This window comes from Lampetra fluviatilis, chromosome 50 (genome assembly GCF_964198595.1).
Source record: "Lampetra fluviatilis chromosome 50, kcLamFluv1.1, whole genome shotgun sequence".
NCBI classification, from domain to species: Eukaryota; Metazoa; Chordata; class Hyperoartia; order Petromyzontiformes; family Petromyzontidae; genus Lampetra; species Lampetra fluviatilis.
Genome location: NC_136324.1, coordinates 1,778,063 through 1,798,626, shown reverse-complemented (window position 1 = coordinate 1,798,626; position 20,564 = coordinate 1,778,063). Strand labels below are relative to the sequence as shown.

The 20,564-nt window shown below is 45.8% G+C and overlaps 1 protein-coding gene across 3 annotated transcripts in view; it reads left to right on the top strand.

Moving 5' to 3' along the window:
- The window catches only part of LOC144948610 (dystrophin-like), a 639,922-nt gene that overhangs the window by 455,362 nt on the left and 163,996 nt on the right, over positions 1-20,564 (top strand). For all 3 annotated transcript variants that reach the window (XM_078878206.1, XM_078878207.1, XM_078878208.1), the window contains 2 exons: positions 6,910-7,059; positions 17,244-17,408. In XM_078878206.1, the coding sequence (XP_078734332.1) occupies positions 6,910-7,059; positions 17,244-17,408 (315 nt within the window). The remainder of the gene's footprint in view (positions 1-6,909; positions 7,060-17,243; positions 17,409-20,564) is intronic.

The window sequence follows — 20,564 nt, the reverse complement described above, 5'->3', positions numbered from 1 at the left end:
AACTTTTTCCGTATAAATGTATTATTTTATTTCGAAGTAATTGCAGGGAATGTGTTCAGGTGACATTTTTACAAAGCTCCCTGTAACTTATAAGTTACAGAATGCCGACCTAAAAGCTAGCGTGACAAATTGAGCAGGTGAAATTATTTAAACATCACAACAGAATTTATAACAGATATTTCAAAGTCAGAGTGTTGGCATGAGCGTATATCGATTGTCATCTCTGTGCTGGGTGAAAATTCCACGTTACTATGGCAAGGATGTAAACACTGTGAAAATAATAACAACAACATTGGATTGACAGTACTGTACATTCTTCTTCTTATTTGTGTGTATATTGTATACATGTTAAAATGGGTGCTGGCTGATGGTCCAGAATAATAGCAGTGTCAGCCATGGAGTAGTAGGCATGTGAAAGGGCGTCCACTAAGGAAATGAAGAGATGAAATCGGCTCGCGTGCTTCGGGGCTATGTGGATTATTCCATCGCTTGATCGTGAAGGAGGGCAATGGCTTGGGTGAGGCCTTAATCCGGCAATGGATTGATTCATGGCTGATCATGATGATGATGGTAGATGGAATTAAATCTGAACCATGATACTCATTCCAATTGTTTTCGTAGAGCTGATGATGACGTAGAGCAACAACTTATTTTACTTTCTGGTGGTTGAGGCAGATAATTGCTTTAGGAGTAGCGGAGTGGTATATCTCTGTGCTGATGTCGCCTTCGTATGTTGTGCGTCAAGTCTCCGCATCTGTAGCTTTCCATGGCTTGTGCATCGGATGCGGCCCAGAAGCTTGGCGGAAGATCTAAGCCATTGATGTTCTGCATCATCGGGTCTTTATACGAGGAGGAGTTTGTTTGTGACTTCGTCTGGACTCATTCTAATAACATTTAAGTACACATATGATTCGTTTGTGTGTGTGTGTGCGCGCTTGGGGAGCGGTGGTGCAGCGGTTAGCATGCCGCGTTGTAAACCCAGTGTTCAATTCCCACTCACGGCGAACACTGGTGACGATTATCTAAACCTGGGCCTCCCCTAAGGCCACTCAGCCTCATGAGTACCTGGTCTGCTGTCTAATCATCGCCACTCTGGAGACAAAGCCGGCCGGCCGATCGTGGTGCTGGCCACCCACCACTTTGTGTGCCGTGCCGGCCTTTATAGGTGCTGCTTGCTAACAGCACTTGCCCCAACAGTCTGTTAAGGCTGTACGGGTATCCTGTGTATTTGTGTATTTGTGTATGAGCATGCAATATGGCACTACGTGACACCTTTGACATCTCTCGCGGTTCATTGCAAGTACGAGAAAGGAGGCGCAGCTTCCCGGTTCTCCTGTGCCATCAAGTTACCGATAACCGCGATGCGCAGGCTGGCATCAACGGCGGTGCATGCAGCTTGTAATTTATTGGCTTTATTGGGACGTCGGCGATCCGGCACAATGCAAATGCTTTGTGGGAACACCGTAGGGGGTGAGGTGAACTCTGTGGGAAGGGGTGTGAGGGCATGCATAACATGTGTTCATTAGGTATACGTTTATTAGGCCTGCTTATTCATTTATTTAATCATTTGTTCCCCCCCCCCCTTCAAAGAAAATGTAATGCGCAAAAGTCCTGGGAGTCATTTTGTGAGTGGGCCTGCTGTTAGCATGAATAAATCACTTTACATCACGTGGCTTCACGCACCCACCAAGGGTCTCTGTTTGGGGAGAGAGAAAAAGTAAAACATTTTTTTGCCGTTTCAACAATGAAATGAATTAACAGAAAACGCACATCTCCTCCCGTCAGAAATTTATATTTGTTTTCGAGCCCATCAGCTAATAATAGGCCTTCCAGACCACTGTGTTTCATATCAGCAATGTATTTCGGCAGTTGGTTTGCTTTTCACAAATGCTGCTGGATAATATTGCTCCAGAAAAAGGCAATAGGTAAATCGACGGCAACATACCTTTAGTTTGATGGACACGCAGAATGGAGTTTTGCTCATATACGCTTTATAATATAATTATATAAAGCAAGCATCAGTTTAATCTGTAATCGTGTCATGACTGCCCTGCAATGAGATGAATTAGCGAAACAAAAAAGTGAGCAAAACACAATTTGTAAAGTGCAAGGACAAGAACGCTACTTTTAAAAAACGAAATGTTCACACAAATTCTAATCAGTCCATCCATATGTCAACATCTCTCGTAACCTCGAAAATATTTTCTTTGCTACATTTAATCTCCAGTTCTGTGATTGTGCGAACAGCACCCAAGCTGAGCATCAGTTTGTAGGAACACAGACGCGCCAAACAGCAGTGGCTGTTGCTGGTAATTTCAATAAATGTAGCCTCCCGACAGGAGATCATTTTAAAAGTGCTCCCTTTTTTCATTATCAAATGGTTGGCTTTGTGACACCGATTATGGAAAGGCAAACATTGCGAAACATCGTAGGTAAAAAAAAAGACTAAACGTTGTCTTCAAACGCAGCACATTCATGCCATCTTTGATCAACGGCGGGGGGGGGGGATCCAGAGAAAGTCCTTGAACCAACTTCTTGGGATGAAATGTTGCTGCTGAGGGACGAGTCGCATTATTACCTCTCAGGTAATTTTTTTTCCTACGATGGACCTTTCATAACAAACAGGTTAGAATTTTTTTCAACAGAAATTTTATCGGAGAGGAATCTTTCACCTTTTGCAAAAATCCCGTCAAAAAACTCTCATCTTTGTTGTTGTACGCATTGGTCCAAGCAGCGCTCCACAGTAATGCGTGCTTCTGATTTTAAATATAAGTGTGTGTTTTTGTGCAAACATTGAATAAAGGGATTTCTGAGAAACGGCACAATTATCGCAATTGCTGTGATAGAAAATAGAGAGTAGACAAATGCTGCAAATTAGTAGACTATGTTGCATTAACCGATGGCTCTTGTGTAGCTCACGTAACACTGCAATCCGCAAAAAAAAAAGATGGCATGAACGTGTTATTTTATGCAGGAAAAAAAATATTCCACAAACCGGGAAATTAAATGCATTATTTACAAGGATGTCTTGTTTGTGTGCCTGCCCTGAGCGTCCATTTCTTGGCCAGTATTTATCGTGGGCCTTTGGATGTAACAGGTTAGCTTTTCAAAAAGATTGCTGGAGAGTGTACACTCATATATTAGTGTGGACCTTCTTTTAAATAATGACCACCCTTATCTATTATGAAGCATTCCTTTCACTTATTTAAGTCTACTTGACTTAAAGAAATGTATCCCACAAAGCCATGGAACTATTTAAAAAATGTGTCCCCTTCTGAAGAATGCTTTTATAGGTGTGCTTGAAACCAACGTGTAAAAAAAAATAATCTGACCACCAACAGCATTTCATGGGCAACACACATTGCATAAGGTTAAGTTAGGGGCATCGCCTTCAGAGTGTTGGTCTGTGCTCTGGCTCTGTAAGTACACCTCGTTTGCTGGCTGGATGGCTGGTTGAGTGACGGCATGCATCTCACTCTTTGTGCCTCCTTGAAGGATCACTGCAGCATCTGAGCGTGGAATGGAAAGGACCTTCGGCAGATAAATGTGCGCCGTGCCTCTGCCTTTTTTTTTGCCGGCCCGCTTTGCGCCGTGCTCTGAGAGCCTATCTTTCTCCGTCCTTCCCTCCAGTCCACCTCCCCCAGGCTGACCTTTCCTTCAGCCATCCGTCCAGCAAACATACAAAGAGCTGCTCGGAATGCCAATCATTATAACAATGGCTTCGCCGAGAGCCCTCTGTGGTTTCAACGATTGTCATTTGCTGTTTTCCCATCGAGACTCATTACGACGTCTCTTCCGTCGTCTCTTTTTCTGCGTTGCAAAATAGGCAAATGGATGTACAGTGACCGGTGCTCAGAGAGAAACTTCAATTGATTTGTGCACGTGTGTGTATGTTTGTGTGCAGCTCTTGGTTGAGCGGTAGTATAGCGGTTAGCGCGCTGCGCTGCGAACTCAGTGGCATGGCCAACACCAGTCACAATTATATGAACCGGTCCTGGGCTTCCCCTAGGTCGACTCAGCCTCAAATGAGTACCTGGTGTGGTGTGTAAATATCAGCAATAGGGAGACAAAGGCGGGCGGGCGTGGTGCTGGCCACCCACCCCCTCGTGTGCCATGCCGGCCTTCCTAGGTGCTCGCTAACAGCACTTTCCCAAACAGTCTGTTTAGGCTATACAGGGGATCTTTGTCTTTGTGCGTCTCTTGTCCTATGCTGTCCTATATCGGTGCTCACTAACTGCACTTGCCCCAACAGTCTGTGAAGGCTATACAGGGGTGATCTTTGTATTTGATATATTGTGGGGAGTGATACTGTTGTGCACTTCAAACCTGGCAACCCATGTTTGATTCCTAGTCACGGCTAAGTAGCCGTCCATAAATGGCGTCACGCACCTATGGGGGGGGGGGGTCAGACATTTGTGACGATGTGTGACGAGGGGGGGGTGGTTGAGAAATGTGACGTCGCATCAAAATGCACAACTTTAAATAAATATAGACAACACGTTCTACTTAATTAAATAGACTTTTTAATATATATATTTTTCTCCTAAAATGTCAGAGTGCAGCGGCAAATTAAATACGCACTACAATGACAATAGTTTAAAGCGATTTGAAGCATGTTTTATTTTGGGGGGGGGGCAGAGCTTTGTGACGTCATGTTTGAGGGGGGGTCTGACTTTTTGTGACGCCGTGTGACGATGGGGGGGGGGTAAAAAATCGTCCAAAATCGCGTGACTTCATTTATGGACGGCCCCTAACATTTCTGGCGAATATCTGAACAAGTCCTGGGCATACCCCTAGGTTGACTCAGCCTTAAATGAGTACCAGGTACGGTGCGTACACTTCAGCACTGAGGAGCTGAAGGTACACTGTGCCTACCTTAATAGGTGCTCGCAAACAGCATTTGCAACCATGTCGTCTGTTCAGGCTACACAGGGTTGAGGGCGGGGGGGGGGGTCTTTGTATTTGTCATGAAAATTCACGTGCAATTAAAAATGTTCCCGTACGAGTGTCGGTGAAACAACAGATGGTTTTTAGACGCTGCGCAGAATCGCTGTAGTTGTGTTTCACATGGAAGAGCGTGCAAGAAATATTAATGCAGACATTCGTGGTGAGCCAACACAACACGCCGTTCTATTCCGTCGAGGAAATAGAAATCAACCCTCGTTTTTTTTTATATATAACACAGCACATGCACCACGATGTACTGGTGGATATTGTATTATTATTATTGCCATGCCACCGGCATCGCAAAGTCACCGGCACCTGAATCGAGGTCCACAATTTTCTGGAGGTGCAGAGACCCGGGCCAGTTCACACTGGCTTTGTCTCTCCGACTGAGCGATAGTTTCAAGATTATTTCGTTTAACCGGGTGAGAACTCAGGAGACCATAATACTCTGATTTGCAACTGTGACTTGGGGCATTAGCTTGCCGGTAGGGACGGCTGATGATCGATGCGATGTGTGTATAATCCCAGTAATTTGGCGGCCGCTTTTTCGAATTTTGCCACATTTGGACCCTGACACTGGCTCGTTGCGAATGACGTCGGGGGGTACTTGACGTCCGATGTGCAGCGGACGGCACGTGGCAATATTGCGAGCGCCATAATAACCAGGGCGGCCAATTGGAATCGAACCGTGAGCCTCATCAATAAGTGGCAGACGCGCGACCGCTAAAGCTAACCTTTGGCACGATGGCTGGCCGCCCTCAAATCTGAAATTTCAACTCATTTCGCGCTCCTCATCCTTATTTTTGTTTAACCCGCTCATACCTCTCGGACAAAGGAAAATATGGACTGAACCAACAAAAAGTGCCTTACATTCAGCACTGGGAAAACAATATGTATCGGTGCCGGTTGTTGGCTCTCCGTGGTATTATTAATTTCCAAAAAACTCCTCTCAGTCCAGCTGCCAAGTGCATCTAATGAGCGGTGCTTTTGAAAGTCGCAGTCGTTCATTTATTTATGCATTTATTGATCACCCGATGTATTTTGTTTTACTTGCTGATGCATTTACACACTGGCTTTACACCTACCCACCTCGCTTATTGAATGAAGCAGAGATTTGGCAGTGACATTTGTGCACTTAGTTAGACTGACAAACGATTCTGCCTAAAACATCTGTTTAAACGTAGCCCTCTTGCCAAGCCCATTTGTCATTTAAGTAAGGCTTTTTTTCTGCACTCCGTACTCCAAATCCTCCAGCACACACACAAACATACATAATATTTGTTTGCATATGTGCTGCTTGTCTTTGTTGACCTTCTCAGAGTCTGTTAAATTTAATATGGGAATGTCTGTGTGCGCGTGCATGCGTGCACGCAAAGTGTGTCTGAATTCATTAGTGGCCCGGTATCAATTGCAGTAAATATCGGGCTCGTTTTATAAATAGGGACATGCAGATGACCTGATTAAGAGATGGATGCTTTGGATGATGGCAAAAGAAGGCGTGTGTCACGGGGGGTTACGAGTGTGAGAGAAATTAACTGATGTCTTTGGGGGTACTATCCTCACCTCCTGTGGCTGGTGGCAATCGTTGCGAGAAAGAGCTTGTAGGCCAACGTGAGCCGTGTGTCGGGGGGAGGGGGTGTCCCGTTTTTTGAATGTGCTTTTTTTTTTAAATGCCTGGCATGTCCCTCAGGCTGATTACAGCTCTGGCCGTGTCTCACGTTTTACGTAAGCACATTCCATCAGTTAGACAATTACGACTATGAATGTGAGCTGATGATATAATTGTACGGAGCGCAACGCCTCGCAATGCCCAAGTGTCTTGCGTCTCAGCCAGCCGTGTGATTTCATCCTAATTTGAAAGTTAAGCGTGAAGGTCCACGCAGGGGCCCGGTGTGCCTTCGCTCGTTAATGACCGCCCTCTGATATTGTGCTCCCCCTCCGCCACTGCACTCTTCCCCGCAGGGAAAGCTGAACGAGTTGGCAGAGCGGCAAGCAGAGCTGGCCAGGCTGGACCACAGCACAAAGGACCAGCCTCAGGGCCCCCGGCTGTCTCATGACCAGAGGGAAGGCCTGAGGGCGGATCTACGCCACCTCAACACCCGCTTTGCCACGGTACTGAAGCTTTGCTTTCGTCGTGACCATCTGCGACGGTCACCGTGACCCGACTGGAGTATCGCATCCTCTCGGGGTTGATGACTCTCAAAGTCATGTTTACAGTACGACAACTGCGTAGGTATTCGGGGGTTGTGCTCTTTCGCTCTCCGATATCCTGAAATCCATACATTCTTCCTGTCATCTGAGCATTCGTGCATGGGAACAGGAGCCTCCCAGAAGTCGCAAGAGATTATTCTCCTTTTCCATGTCCATCCAATTAACACGGTTGGCTACGTCCGGTGCGAAAGAAGTTCAGCATACGTACGCGACATTTAGTGCAGAGTAAAATGGATGGATAAGTAAAGGATAAATAGGGTCTGCTCATAGCTCCCCCATACCAAATCGGATGAGTGGAGTTTTACTATAATCACAACATTTGACATGAGCATCATTTGGGCTTTGTGAGTCTCTAACTCATTCTTACGCAGCAGGCTGGTGTGATGAAGAGGCTGTCTAATAGATCTGCATTGTTCCTGTAATTCCCTTTCCATGGAATCCACTCAAATGTACAATACTCATTTGTGACCTGTTTGAGAAGAATCAGCTGAAATCCTTTCGACATCGATTTCACAGCAGTTCTCCCAGGAATCCAACTCAGGCTGCCAGGGCTGTGTTCTTCTTGCACACGCATCATGAGACCGATGACCCTCTCAGCCACTAGTTCGTTTTTTTTACGTCTTCCTTCAAAAAGATTACCATTACAGAATACATTTGTCTTATTTATGAGATATTTCTGGCAATGGCAAGTTCAAAGTTTTCAAAGGCTCTCGTGCTCACACGACCATGGGGAGTGTGTTCATCTTCACTAGGTGCTCCTGTGTCCTCCTGTTAATTCCACATTTCCACGTATAGAACAAACCCACTTTTTACATCGATATCCGATGGTAAAAATGAGGCAGTTAAGAGCGATAATCTCTTGCAATCACATCCCGGACGCACAAGACAACAGGCACTTGAAATCGTAATTTTTAATCGCCGTTTCCACCACTGTGCTGCTCTCCGGAGTCGGTTGAGGTGTTTGGCTGAAATGGGCTGTGTTTGAACATTATGAAATGTGCTCAGTGGGGGAAACTTGAAGCCCTTTGCTCATTTCGTACGCTCGCCACGTGATCGAGAGCACACCGCCGCGCGGCTGAGTACGCCGCAAACGGTGATTCGCGATTATTCTCGAAAAATGCGAAATATCTATCGTGATCAAAAGACAACACTGTGAAGAGATGTCACCTGCTTGCTATTACAGTTCGTTTGATTGACTTACGAAAAAAAACCCCTCCTCCTGGTCAAATAACATCTCGCTAAATTTCTGGCGTTGACATCGTAATGTCGAAGCGATGCGATCGAGAGTCGACGGGAAAATCGCACGTGTGAAAAAAGGCGCTACGTTTTCGCATGCTGCGCAATGTTTTTTGCGCCTGTGCTCGCAGCTGCGCAGGAATTCTTTTGAGTCGGTAGCCACTTGCCACCGTTCCGGAATGCTTTGGGCCCGTGACGAATCTTCCCGGTGTTTATCAACCCAGCGGCAGAATGTAAATTACGGTATACTTCGGTTCAAATGCTTTCGACGAAACACCAAGCGACAAGCTGGTCAGAGCTGAAAATCAGCGAAGCTTCCAGCGATTTTCAAAGTCAAGTTTTTTGGGGGTGACACCAAAACAATCTCACCAACATGACGTGTCGCAATTGTTGTGTGAAGGAAGTACTTTGAGAGCAAAATAAATATATAAAGATGTGACGGAGAGAAGGAATGAGGGAGACGGTGAATAAATCTTCCGCTCGGGGATTATTTTTTTCCTCCTTCCAAATTGGTGACAGACGTGAATGCGGCGGATAATAAAGCAGGTGGGTTAGTGTTGAGAACCTGGAGGAACAATGCGGTGCAGTGGAGGGTGGCTCCCGCAGGAATTCTGAGGTCTATGAAAAGGGTCAAAGATACGGGGCACGTCTGTTGGCCTATCCACTCATGATCGCACATCTAATTGAAGGTATGTTTAGTTATTTATTTAATGTGGTTATTCATTTAGTTATTAGGTTTCTACAATTTTAATTAGAGAATGTAACAGTGTGCCACGAGACTGTGCCCTTTTGGCAGCTGTGGTGGGGTAGGATGGCCCAGAACACAAACATATGTTGAGTGTTTTTTTATCCTCTGCTGTGGATTGGTATAATCAGTCTAACCCCATTATTGCTTGTGTTGCTAACAGCTTTCTGGACCCAAATGCTTTTGGACTTTTTGATTTTAAAAAATCCCATGCGGATGCCCAAATGGTGATTTGCAGTTCGGTACAAAGCCAGCTGGTATTAACCTTGGTGAGTTCAGAGCACATAGTAAGGTCAAGCGTGTGTTTTTGTTGTTGTTAAATACCATCTGTGTTGGACACGGTTGCATGTGTGTTTGTGACACCGTCAACAATCTTCCAGCGTCAAATATAATGCGTGTAGCCTAACCGGTTTGCATTATTATATCTTTACATGTGGCGCCTTAGGTTCGAATGTCCGACCTGTAATGTGCTTGCTTTACGACTTTACGAGCCTCTTCATTTCCAGCACTTCCGTGCTAAGTTTGCTCTGGCCACACGACGACGAGGAAAAATTAATGCAACGTTTTTTGTTTTTAAACATAGACCTGCTCTGGTTCGGACCGTGCGAAAACCAATTTATTTCCCGCGACGCGCCAGGTCCCCTGGAAACCAAGCCTGTCAGCCAGTCGGCATCGCCGGTGTACCATTGACAGAGAGCAGCGGAGTGTCGCACCAGCATATTAGTAGATTAGTCCTGCTATAGCGGAAGAAAGCGAGTCGCATTCGCCTCGAAAATTGGTTCAGCCAGAATGTCGACAGACAAGCAGACAGGCTAGATAGACACAGTGCAGTAAAACTGTATTTGTACATTCATTTAAATGACAAATAATGCGAAGGTTAGCCGGCAGACCATTTTATGTTGTGGTAGCGCTGTGCGGTATAGTTCGGTTACGCTTAGAATGTTTTCTTCTTCCTGGCGAACGTTGTAAGCACTGTTTTTCCACGGCATAATTGTCTCTGCAAGAGAAAGTATTGTTGCACGAGCGTGTGTACACTGGCTAGTTGGGTCGATGAATACGTTGCTGCAGATCTGATAAAACAGACAGCAGATCAATGCATTTAGTCTGAACCTTTACAATGGCGTCAGGGGCAGGGGAGAAATATCCTGGCCTAAAAATAAATACCGTTCATTTTGCAAAATTCACATGTTATGTTTTTACGATTGTTATTTCGAGTCAAAGCTGGTATTATCTTTTTACTTAGCCAGTGTGCATTTTATTTTATTAAACGTGCCGCTGATAAGCAATGAGATGTTTTTAATTAACAAAACAAGAACGTGCAAAAATGTTTGCTGAGAAGAAGTTGATCACACGAACAGGATCAGAAGGAACATTGTGTGGAAGCGGTTAGCGCGTACGTTCATAGTGGAATATAATTGAACATTCTTTTTTCCCCATATGCCTTGCAAATTGGTATATAAAGGGTTTTCAAGAAAATGGGTTTGTTGAGAAAGAAATAGTTTTGTGAGGCACAACAACAACATCTGTTGACAAGATTGGCTTTTTCATGACACCGTTGGCGACCTAGTTTTACGCCTTAAACTGTGCTGTGGCATTAAAGTGGTGGAAGCAGATTGTTGAGGCCTCTGTCGTTATGGCGACAGAAGTTATCAGTGACAAAATTAAGCGGAGCTGGGCTATCCGATTATTTTATTAATCTACATTTTTAATGGGTTTTTTTTAAATTGAGGTAAGCGCACAAGTCGGTACAATGCACCAGTGGTCGATTACCCTAATTAATTATCATTTCATTCCGTGACTAACATATTTGGGGAAAGAAGACTCACCTCCAGTTCCCGCGTGTACGATATACGAGAGGTCATTGGCAGGCCTTGGTGACCTCATCAGCATCGTCAACCATATCACGCTGGGCGTGGCTTGTCTGGGGTTTCCCACCTTCAGGAGGCAGGACGTGGAGGAGAAAGGGGGGGGGGGGTGTCTGCCATCTTTAAAGGGGCCTGTGTAATCGAGAACAAGAAAATGTAGTTACACATTTTCAGTCGTCGACTTGACTTAATCTCCCAATTATCCCACCTCTAAATGTGACCGCTGAGATATATGCGCCAGTGCAGTTCGTAAATACGCACTGCTTGTGAAATGCCCAATATCGCCATGATGTTCCTTTGCCGTGCAAATAACACTGGTCAACACACTTTTTCTGGCATAAGGTATTCCAACAGACTTAAGGTAATTTTGGGGTGCTGATTCCAAATCTGGCATCAGTTTTTGTCTATAACATCAGGTTTTTGAGATATCAAATATTGCATTTTCAATAAAAACTGCAGAAGAAAAATATTAAATAAATGTGGATATCTACATAAAATTATATTATAAACAAACTATCCTAAAAATACAGCACCATATTTTAACACTAAAGCAGTCACTGACTCGCAACAACTTGCAATCATAAGTGACAGAGTTAATTTTTGGTAAAATCAATGAAAATGGGGTATGCCGATAGCATAAAATTGAGATGTGACAGAGCAAATCTGAGATCAGATTTGGAATCAGCACCCTGAAATTAGTCTAAAACAGCTGCAAAAGTCCAGGCCAGAATTTTTTTTTTTGTTGACCAGTATAATTAAAGCAGAATTTTTTCACGAGTCAAGAACGTCATCTCCATACCCTCTCGGTCCTTTTCATTTGAGTTTGCGTGGCACGTGGCGCGATATCCCCAGGCAAGGAAATGTGGTCACGGCGGAAATATGTGCTGGCACTGAAATACCTCTCAGCAGTCTTTCATTCTTTGATGAATCAACAACAATAAAGAGGTTCATGCACCGATTAAATAGAATAAAAAATAACCCTCGTGATAATTTCTTCAGAGAAAAAAAACGAAAGAATAATGAACAATAGGCCATCTCAGCATGATTTAATTTATGTAAGCAAGCGTTTGTTGTTTTTTTGTTATAAAGACTTGGTCACCCAGCATCACCCCGTAAATGAGGCATAGCACACTGACTTGTGTTGTGTGGGGGGTGAAAAAAACACCCCGTAATTTAATTAAATAAGTACGCAGGCTAATTATAAAGTCATGCGATGGGTATGTTAACCCAAGGCTACTCGTCATTGATCCGGCAGGTCAGCCTCTGAAACATTGCGTGTGCCAACATGCTCACCCGGACACCCGCCTATTAATTTTGATGTTTATTTTTAATGTTAATATTTGCTAGTACGTACGCGTGAATGTTAATTATGCTACTGTCCAATTATAGCTGAACGATTATGCAATTTATAATCAGTTTCCCATGTGGGCATGTTTGTTCACTTGTGATATTTTTCTCTCTCCATATTACATCTTCAGAATAGCAATGTAATGTTTTACCAGGAATTGGCGTTCGGGCGTCAGAGAGAGGGAGGTTGTGTGTAAAGAGCGGTGGCGCAGTGGTTAGCACTCTGCGTTATGAACCAGGCAGCCCGAGTACGACTTACACTCACGGCCAACACAAGTGATGATTGTCACAGCCAGTCCTGGGTCTCCCCTAGGTCGACTCAGCATCAAATGAGTACCTAGTGCAGCGGGTGTATAAACATTGGCACTCGGGAGACAAAGGCGACCCACCCCCTCTTGCCATACCGGCCTTCATAGGTACTCGGCCTTCATAGGTGCTCGCTAACAGCACTTGCACCAACAGTCTGTTTGGGCCATACGGGGCCTGAACAGACACGTGTAAGTGTACTTAGGTGTTAAAGTGCACCAAGCATGTGTTGACGTCACCGCCACTTGGTGGTGAACAGCGGTTGTTGTTGTTGTGTTAATGTTTTAGCGCACGTTTGTTTTGTAAGTGGATGCGCCTTACTTGTGTAATACGTCTCATGCGGCTCTCCAGACATTATTAACTTTAAAGGTCATGAAGGGCTTTGTTAAAATCTATATTTAATCCTAAAAAAGTAAAATATATAAAAAATCCTCTCGATCCGTGCACTTCTCGGTTAAATAAGGTACCATTTCATATTCCTGTTTCATAAGTGAGAATTCGTTTTGTTTTAGGCTAGGGCTTGGACATTCAAAAACATTTTGCCACGATTGAACTTCTCTTCCACTCTTTGCCTTGCCGTGTTTTCTGCTATCTCCTCTCCTGGTTTGCTTGAGCAGGATACTTGCAAATGCGCTTGTTCTGCTGGGCAGCTCTTAAAATACTACTTTGTTATTCATTCATGTTCCCTGGGGCAAAATTGCGTCTTTTTTATTTTTGCCGTTTTGAGCAACAATTTGTTGTTTTTATTAGGCACCGTGTATTCTTACCCTCGTCCATTTTGCATTGATTCTCTCTGGCAAACAACTGCGTTCGATGTGCTTCGTTTTTGCCAATATTTCACCGCTTTTGTTTCCCCGTGCCCTATATTTCATCCACATTTCTGTCACAACAGATATTGCCTCAGCTGGAGCTCCGTTATAATTAAAGGCCTACTACGTTCAATCGCTCTGCCCAGTGTTACATTTTGTTTTGCTGCACCCTCGAGTCCATTTTGTATGAAAGGGCCTCAAATTGCAACAAACTGAGCGGTCCTCGCTTGACCCCTTGCACCGACTGCGTGTGGCTGAATGCAGGATAGGGGGGGGCCTCTGTTACTCATCCTGAGGGGAGACCTCGGGCAAACACTGTAAGTGTGTAATAAGATGGCATGGCATCGTCACATGACCACAAGTAGGCTAAATCGTTGGGTCTCGAGGGCCCCACCACGATCGGATTTCCCTCGCTTTTGTTTTAGACAACACCACGTCAATGCTTCATGTATTATTTACACGAGGAAAATAATTCTGTATTTGATTTTTGCGTGCGCGGTACTGTCTAGCGGCATGCTGGTTCGATGGTTAGTGCGTCGACCTATGAACCCAGCGACCCGAGTTCAATTTATGTCCGCTGCTAACTGTGATGGCACGGGATGTCGTTTGCGAGTGGCCAAGTGATATCAGAACCGGTCCTACCCCTCTGTCCTCACCCCCCTTCTCCCCCCACCTTTCACCAACCCACACTGACCAACTTGGTGAAGTATGATGAAAACCAACATGGGGGGTCTTCATCCAGTGATGCAATGAGAATGGTTGACATTAATTTGATTTGTTTATTATTCATTTGCACGTTTTGTGTCACTGTGTCCATCACGGTTCCTTTGGCTAAAGGAAGAAAGTTGTTGAAGTACACAGTTGCTTGTAATCGTCAATTAATGTTTCTGCTTTAAGAGCTGTCAACGTCTGAATTGTTTATGCCGTGAGATTTCTATCCGGCGGGCGTTAATGCTGTTCGTATGAACGCTTCAGGGGATTTGCTTCCAGTATCCTGCTGCTTTACATGCAACAACAAAACGCACACACACACACAGATACTTTAAATGTTTTAGCAGCTAACGTTAGTTCACGAAGCCAAGTATGCACTTACGTGGCAAAATGCAGTGCTCCTGAATCCCCTACAGAAGGCATCAAAGGCCAAATCTGGCACTCCCCTTAAACATTTACACATTTAAAAAATGCACGGCGTGTTTTTGAAGTATGAATTTGACCCCACGTGTGTTGGTTGGTGTAGGAAAAGTGTAGGTATTTGTGATACGCTGGGTGTGTCTGTGCATACACCTGCAGTTGTGGGGAACGGTTGGAGCACTGCGCTACGGAGCCGGAGATCCGAGTTCAATTCCCGTTCACAGCCAACACTGGTGATGATTATTTGAATTGATCCTGGGCCTCCCCAAGGTCGAGTCGGCCTCAAATGAGTACCTGGTGCGGTGTGTAAACAGCACCACTCAGGAGACAAAAACGTGGTGCTGGCGACCAACCTTCTCGTGTGCCGTGCCAGCCATTCATTAGGTGCTTGCTAACAGTACTTGTCCCAACAGTCTGTTAAAGACTATAGGGAGAACTTTTGGCTTTGTATGTGTGTATATATGGGTTGGTGTCTGAGCATGAGTGTGCATCCAAATTCGTACCTGACAGCAATTTCTTCATGATTTAGCATAACTTTAGTACCCAGTCGGGCGCAAACTGCAAGGCTGGATAATACAACCCCACTGTTCCCTCCCTCACTCCTTCTCTTTACTTCCATGTTAAACTAAAACACAGGGCATACTTGCACCTCTACCTAACCTCTTGCTCTCACGTGTTTGCACTATCTTGTTCGATTTGCGTTTGTTTATGTCGCTTTTAGACAAAAAACATAGATCTTGCGTGCACCTAAACCTACCTCTGTCATTATGACACTTGCGCTCTTTTGACTTGATCGTGCGTCGTTTCCCACACCTGGGATGAGCACGGTTGGCTTCGTACGGTGCGAAAGAAGTTCAGCATATGTACATATTATGACCGTTGCATCCATCATTTGTTAGTTGTGCAATATTCTTAAAGGACCCTACACTCGTTACGTGCAATATTGACGTGTTTGTCTTCGTTTTGTTGTTGCATGTATGTTGAACTTCTTTCGCACCGTTCGTAGCCAACGGTGCTAATCGGAGTTGCTGCTGTGCTGACGAACCGTGGATCTCCATCATCATATAGCCCGACAACTGGCTAAACGGGATCATCCGCGAAATAAATAAAATCAACTTAAACTTAATGTTGCTCACCAGCTGCGCTTTCCTCAAACATCTAACCTGGCTATTGTCGCATCTTTGCTTTAATCTGATTGTGAACATGATCAGGCCGGTGGCTCAGCGCTAGAGTGAGCGGCTCACTCGTCCAAGGCTGCGAGTTCAAATCTTGCTTGGTTGGTTAAAATGAGTACCGCGTTCTGGGGGAACCCAACGGGGTGTGGCTGTCCTATGGATATACTCGCCTCCTACCATAGGATCGTGGAATTTCCATCCCTGGCTCAGGCCTGAAAAGTTGACAATGCTGTCGCACCTCTGATGAGCCACGGTTGGCAACGTACGGTGGAAGTTCAATGTACACATACATGCATGGCCAGGAAATCACATTGACTTTGACTTTTTTTTCGCTCGCACCAACTGTGTGAACGTTTGTCTCAATATTCATGCCGTGTGGTCCGTGTTTGGCCCACGTACACAGTGTCCCTTTGCGTGCATACATTATCCCCCTCCGCCCCCCACAAATGCCTTGAATGCAGGCAACTGTCGCGTGGGCACTTGCTCGTGCGACGCTCACGCGCCAAAGCGCGCCTTCGTGCCTTCGCATGCTTGGACGCCGTTGCCATCCGTGCCGTCCGTGAATCCGAGGGGCTATATATGCGGCTCGGGAGCAGCCAGCGCACCTCCCCGCGCTGGCTGCTCATGCGCACACTTGCGCCCCGTGCATAATTTCATGCCGGTGCTAACACCTGGTGCAGTGTCTAATGTGCTTTCAAGCTTGTCTGGATGCATCCATCCGTCCCTCCGTCCTTGATTTAAATGCTTACTTTCCATCTTCAGGACTTGCCAATGTGTGTGCATGCATGCCTGTGTGTGAGTGTGTGTGGCCTTAACGTGCACATAGCCTTGCACAAGCTCTGTGGTGACATCGCCGCCGCTTAGTGGCGAATGGTGGTTGTTGTTGTTGTTGTGTGTGTTTGGTGTGTGTGTTTGTTTGTGCTCGCACTCTTGCACACACCTATTTTGGCTATCAGAGTTATTCTCATGCGCAGATTATGAACGATACAGTTGAATCCAGTTTTAATGGTGGCTGACCTAAGATGCACTTGTCTTCGTGACGCCTCCAGTTATTTTTGTGTTCTTAACTGCACCAGTGTGCGCGTACATCGTGCGTGCCGATGAGCGCCCTTGTGGGTTTTGTTCCCTGTTCTACGTACGATCCTGACAGGGCAAAGTTCTTTTCCAGGCAATGCACCATTGCTCATCGACCTATCCCAAAGCGAGCACATGCCGGGGTGTGTAAATGTCAGCACGCAGAAGACAAAGATGGCTCTGTGTCATTTATTTGTTTCCCGCACCGCCTCGTCGCGTGCAGCGCCGGCCCTCCCTGATGGCGTGCTCTTGACGGCGCCATTGCAAGATGTAACCGTGGCACCGTTGCCCTCGGCGATGGCAGCATTTCAGCGTTGGTTACGGCGAACGGATCGGAAGCGGGCGGGAGCACGGGCGTCGCCGTTTGAACGCCCACGTGCCGCCATCTGCCCCGCAGGTGTCGGGCGCGCTTCCGGAGCGGGACAGGCACCTGTCGGATATCCTGCGCACTCTGACGGAGCTGCAGCAGGAGGTGAGGCAGCTGGGCTCCTGGACTGCCTCCACCAAGGAGCAGCTGGTGACCTTCCAGCGGGCGGGTGTCCCCGCCGACTCATCCCTGCAGGTACGTTCCGGCCGCCTCCTCCGCCCCCCAATGACGGGGGGGGGGGGGGGGCGGTCACGAGGCGGTACGGTTTGGGGACCTGGCCGTGTCGTCAGTGTTATGATAATTATTATTGTTGTGATGGTTATTTTAAGAGGTCCTCTAAGATTGCCAGCGATGCTGCCGTGGTGTGATGACTAGCACAAATGCTTGCCTAGCAGGTGGTTTCAGCAGTCACGTGGCATCACATCTTGAGTACCTGCCAAACTGATAATCCCTCGCTTCCAATGCATGTTTATTTTAGTTTATTTGTGACAGTCAAAACTTTGGGATGCCGCTGCGGTTTCATGGTTATCGCAGTGGACTTGTGATCCAGAGATCACAGGGTTTGATTCAAAATACCTGGCGTGGCAGTGAGAAAGTGGCGTAAGCTTCTTAAAATCCTCCCTCCTCTGTCCACCCAGCGCTGTGTATGGGCACGGCACAGTGGGTCGATCGGCAGGTCACGTGTGGTGGGGTGAAGTGTGGGTACTCAAACACCCTCTTGAGGAGAGGAGCTCTCTAGAGGGCCTTCCTAGTGGGGGCCCTTCCATCAGCTGTCACGTGAGAAAGAAATTGTACAGCTGCACCTTTACCCTTTCACCTTCAGTATTGTATTGAGGGAGACTCCAGTATTACCACTGCTGTCAGATCATGAAGCGAGATGCATCGTCTTCATCATGCTAAGATTATTTCTATTTTTGATGTTTTTTTTTGGCATTTTGAATAACGCTATGGCCTATTTAATTTACACACCCCGGCGTGTATTGGTGAGGTACGTGATTATAATGCTTACAGCAGCCTTGCACAGTGCGGTGACATCCCTTATTACCCATCCATTTCGCGTTTTGCTTTCAACTACATACTTGTCTTCATGCAGCATCGCTCCCTTAGATAGAGCAACAAGACAGTGCAATGGGTTTGAGAGCTATCAGGCAGCCGCTGTTCTCTGCATCTCAGAGTGCCGCCACTGGGCAGACATGGCCAAATTGAACAAAGGTCGTTCATGGAGGCACCTTTCATCTCCTAGCGGTTTGTGAGTACACGGCAAAAATCTATTATAATATACAAGTAGACAGTCATGTAATATAGAACTAAAACCTAGGATTTAAATCTTATTCCTCGGCATGTTTTTTTTTTGTGGTTGCGCTGGATATCTCTTAGATGTGTTTTTTGTATTGTACCCGCGGACGCTCTTCGACTTTAATGGCCAACGTTTCGCACCCCCCCCCCCCACACCACCACGTGCTGGGAGCTTCGTTTTCTCGGTTTCTCGAAAGAACTCACGGCACGTGGTTCGAAACGTCGGACATCGTGCCGATCAACGCGCGGTGACAACCCGAAAGCGCGTCGGAGAGGGATACATCATGTACGTCACAAAGTCGGTTGAAAATAATGCAGGGCATCTCACGGCCTTTCCAGAAAACCGTGTTCTCTCTCTCTCTCTCCGGCTATGTGAGCCGCGTCCTTTCTCAAAGGCATCGGGCGATTGTGGCATTCGTCCCATTTACCTCTGTCCGTGATATTTGCTCAACAACTTTGCATTGGATACTCCTCCCATTTCCATCCACTTGTTCAATTTGCTCACGTTGCTTCATTCGCTGTCCAACGGCCGGCCGTATTGCGTGACACTTTACTGAATAAAATTAACTGGAATTCATCTTCTTTCGGTAAAGTCACGTAGAAGGGAAATAATAAAAAAATAAAACATAATAAAATAATTCTCACGACGTTTCGGCCACAACGCAAGCAGCCGTCCTCAGGTGAAGAACAGGTCTGTCGGGAAGACAGCGTCTGAATGAAACACCCCAGGCTTGGAGCGTATATTTAAGCTGGGAATTATTTTATTATGTTTTATTTTTATTATTTTATTATTTCCCTTCTACGTGACTTTACGGAAAGAACCAAGAAGATGAATCCCTGTAGTCACGAAAGCTTTAAATCGAAATGAACTGGAATGTTTTTTTTTTAAGCGTATGGTACACGGTGGTAAATTGCACAACGATGCACCGTGTAACTTCGTGATGACTCATAAATTACTGTTTGGGGGGGGGTGGGTGTTGCACAACATAACACTGAGAACAACATTTCATTAAAATGTAATCTTTCCGCCTCTTTATATTCATACGAGTTTTATAACTTTGCCTGGTGTCAATAAAATAGCATTAGGTAGCATTGTTCACATTCGAACCCTATAAGCACTGCATATGAAACAATGACACGCCTGTGACATGCGAAAGCGTGGGCGCTTTCTTTATTTACATTCAGCCTGTGGATTCGTTCATACGAGCAGAGTGAAATTTCCCCGTGTTAAATATTCAGCTTTTACTTCCCAGTATTTTTTGTCACAGCGGCGATTCAAACACCGTCCTTCCCCTCCCTAATAATTACACTCCGAAATGCGTCCGTTTATTTTTATGCAGATACCCAAAAGCGACTTTTTATATTTTTTTCATAACGACTTGGCGCTGTTAATTTCAAACTCTGGGAGATTAAAGGTCCCCCCCATTAACGACTTTTGTTCAATTTGGCCGCGTCTGCCCAGTAGCGAACTCCGAGATGTAGGGAGGAAGGCAGTTGTGCCCGATAGCTCTCATCCCATTTCATCTCATTTCAATTGCGGCCACTTATCATGAAGAGGTTTATGAAGCAATTATCATCATCTGCTACTGCTGTTGCCGCTGCCCAGCTCCTCCGGCCACGTCCTTGGCTTACACTTTCACCCGAGGCACCGACAAAGTCGCTTCCCCTAATGTCCCTTTCCTCTGTGCCTCGTTTTTACCTTTGGAAAGTAACTCGCACTCGATGGTACGTGGCAGAAGAGGGGGTGTCTTTATGAAGACGAACTTTTCACAGATTTTTCCAGGAAAGCCACCATAGTGTGCGGGTTAAAAAAAGCTCCGCAAAGTAAAAGACGCACCCCAAACTCATGCGCAGTGTCGATACAGTGAAACAAATCTGGTCACACGCACAAGGCAACTGGATTACAAGATGCACCCCCAAATGTTGCATTAAAATACAGGACGATGTGGGGGTACCGTCTTAAGGTCTTTGGAAAGTCAGAACACGTGCCTCTTTCTTCACACACCTCCCTGGTCAGCATGCCGCTCGTTAGTGTGCCGCTGCTAGGTGCTTAAT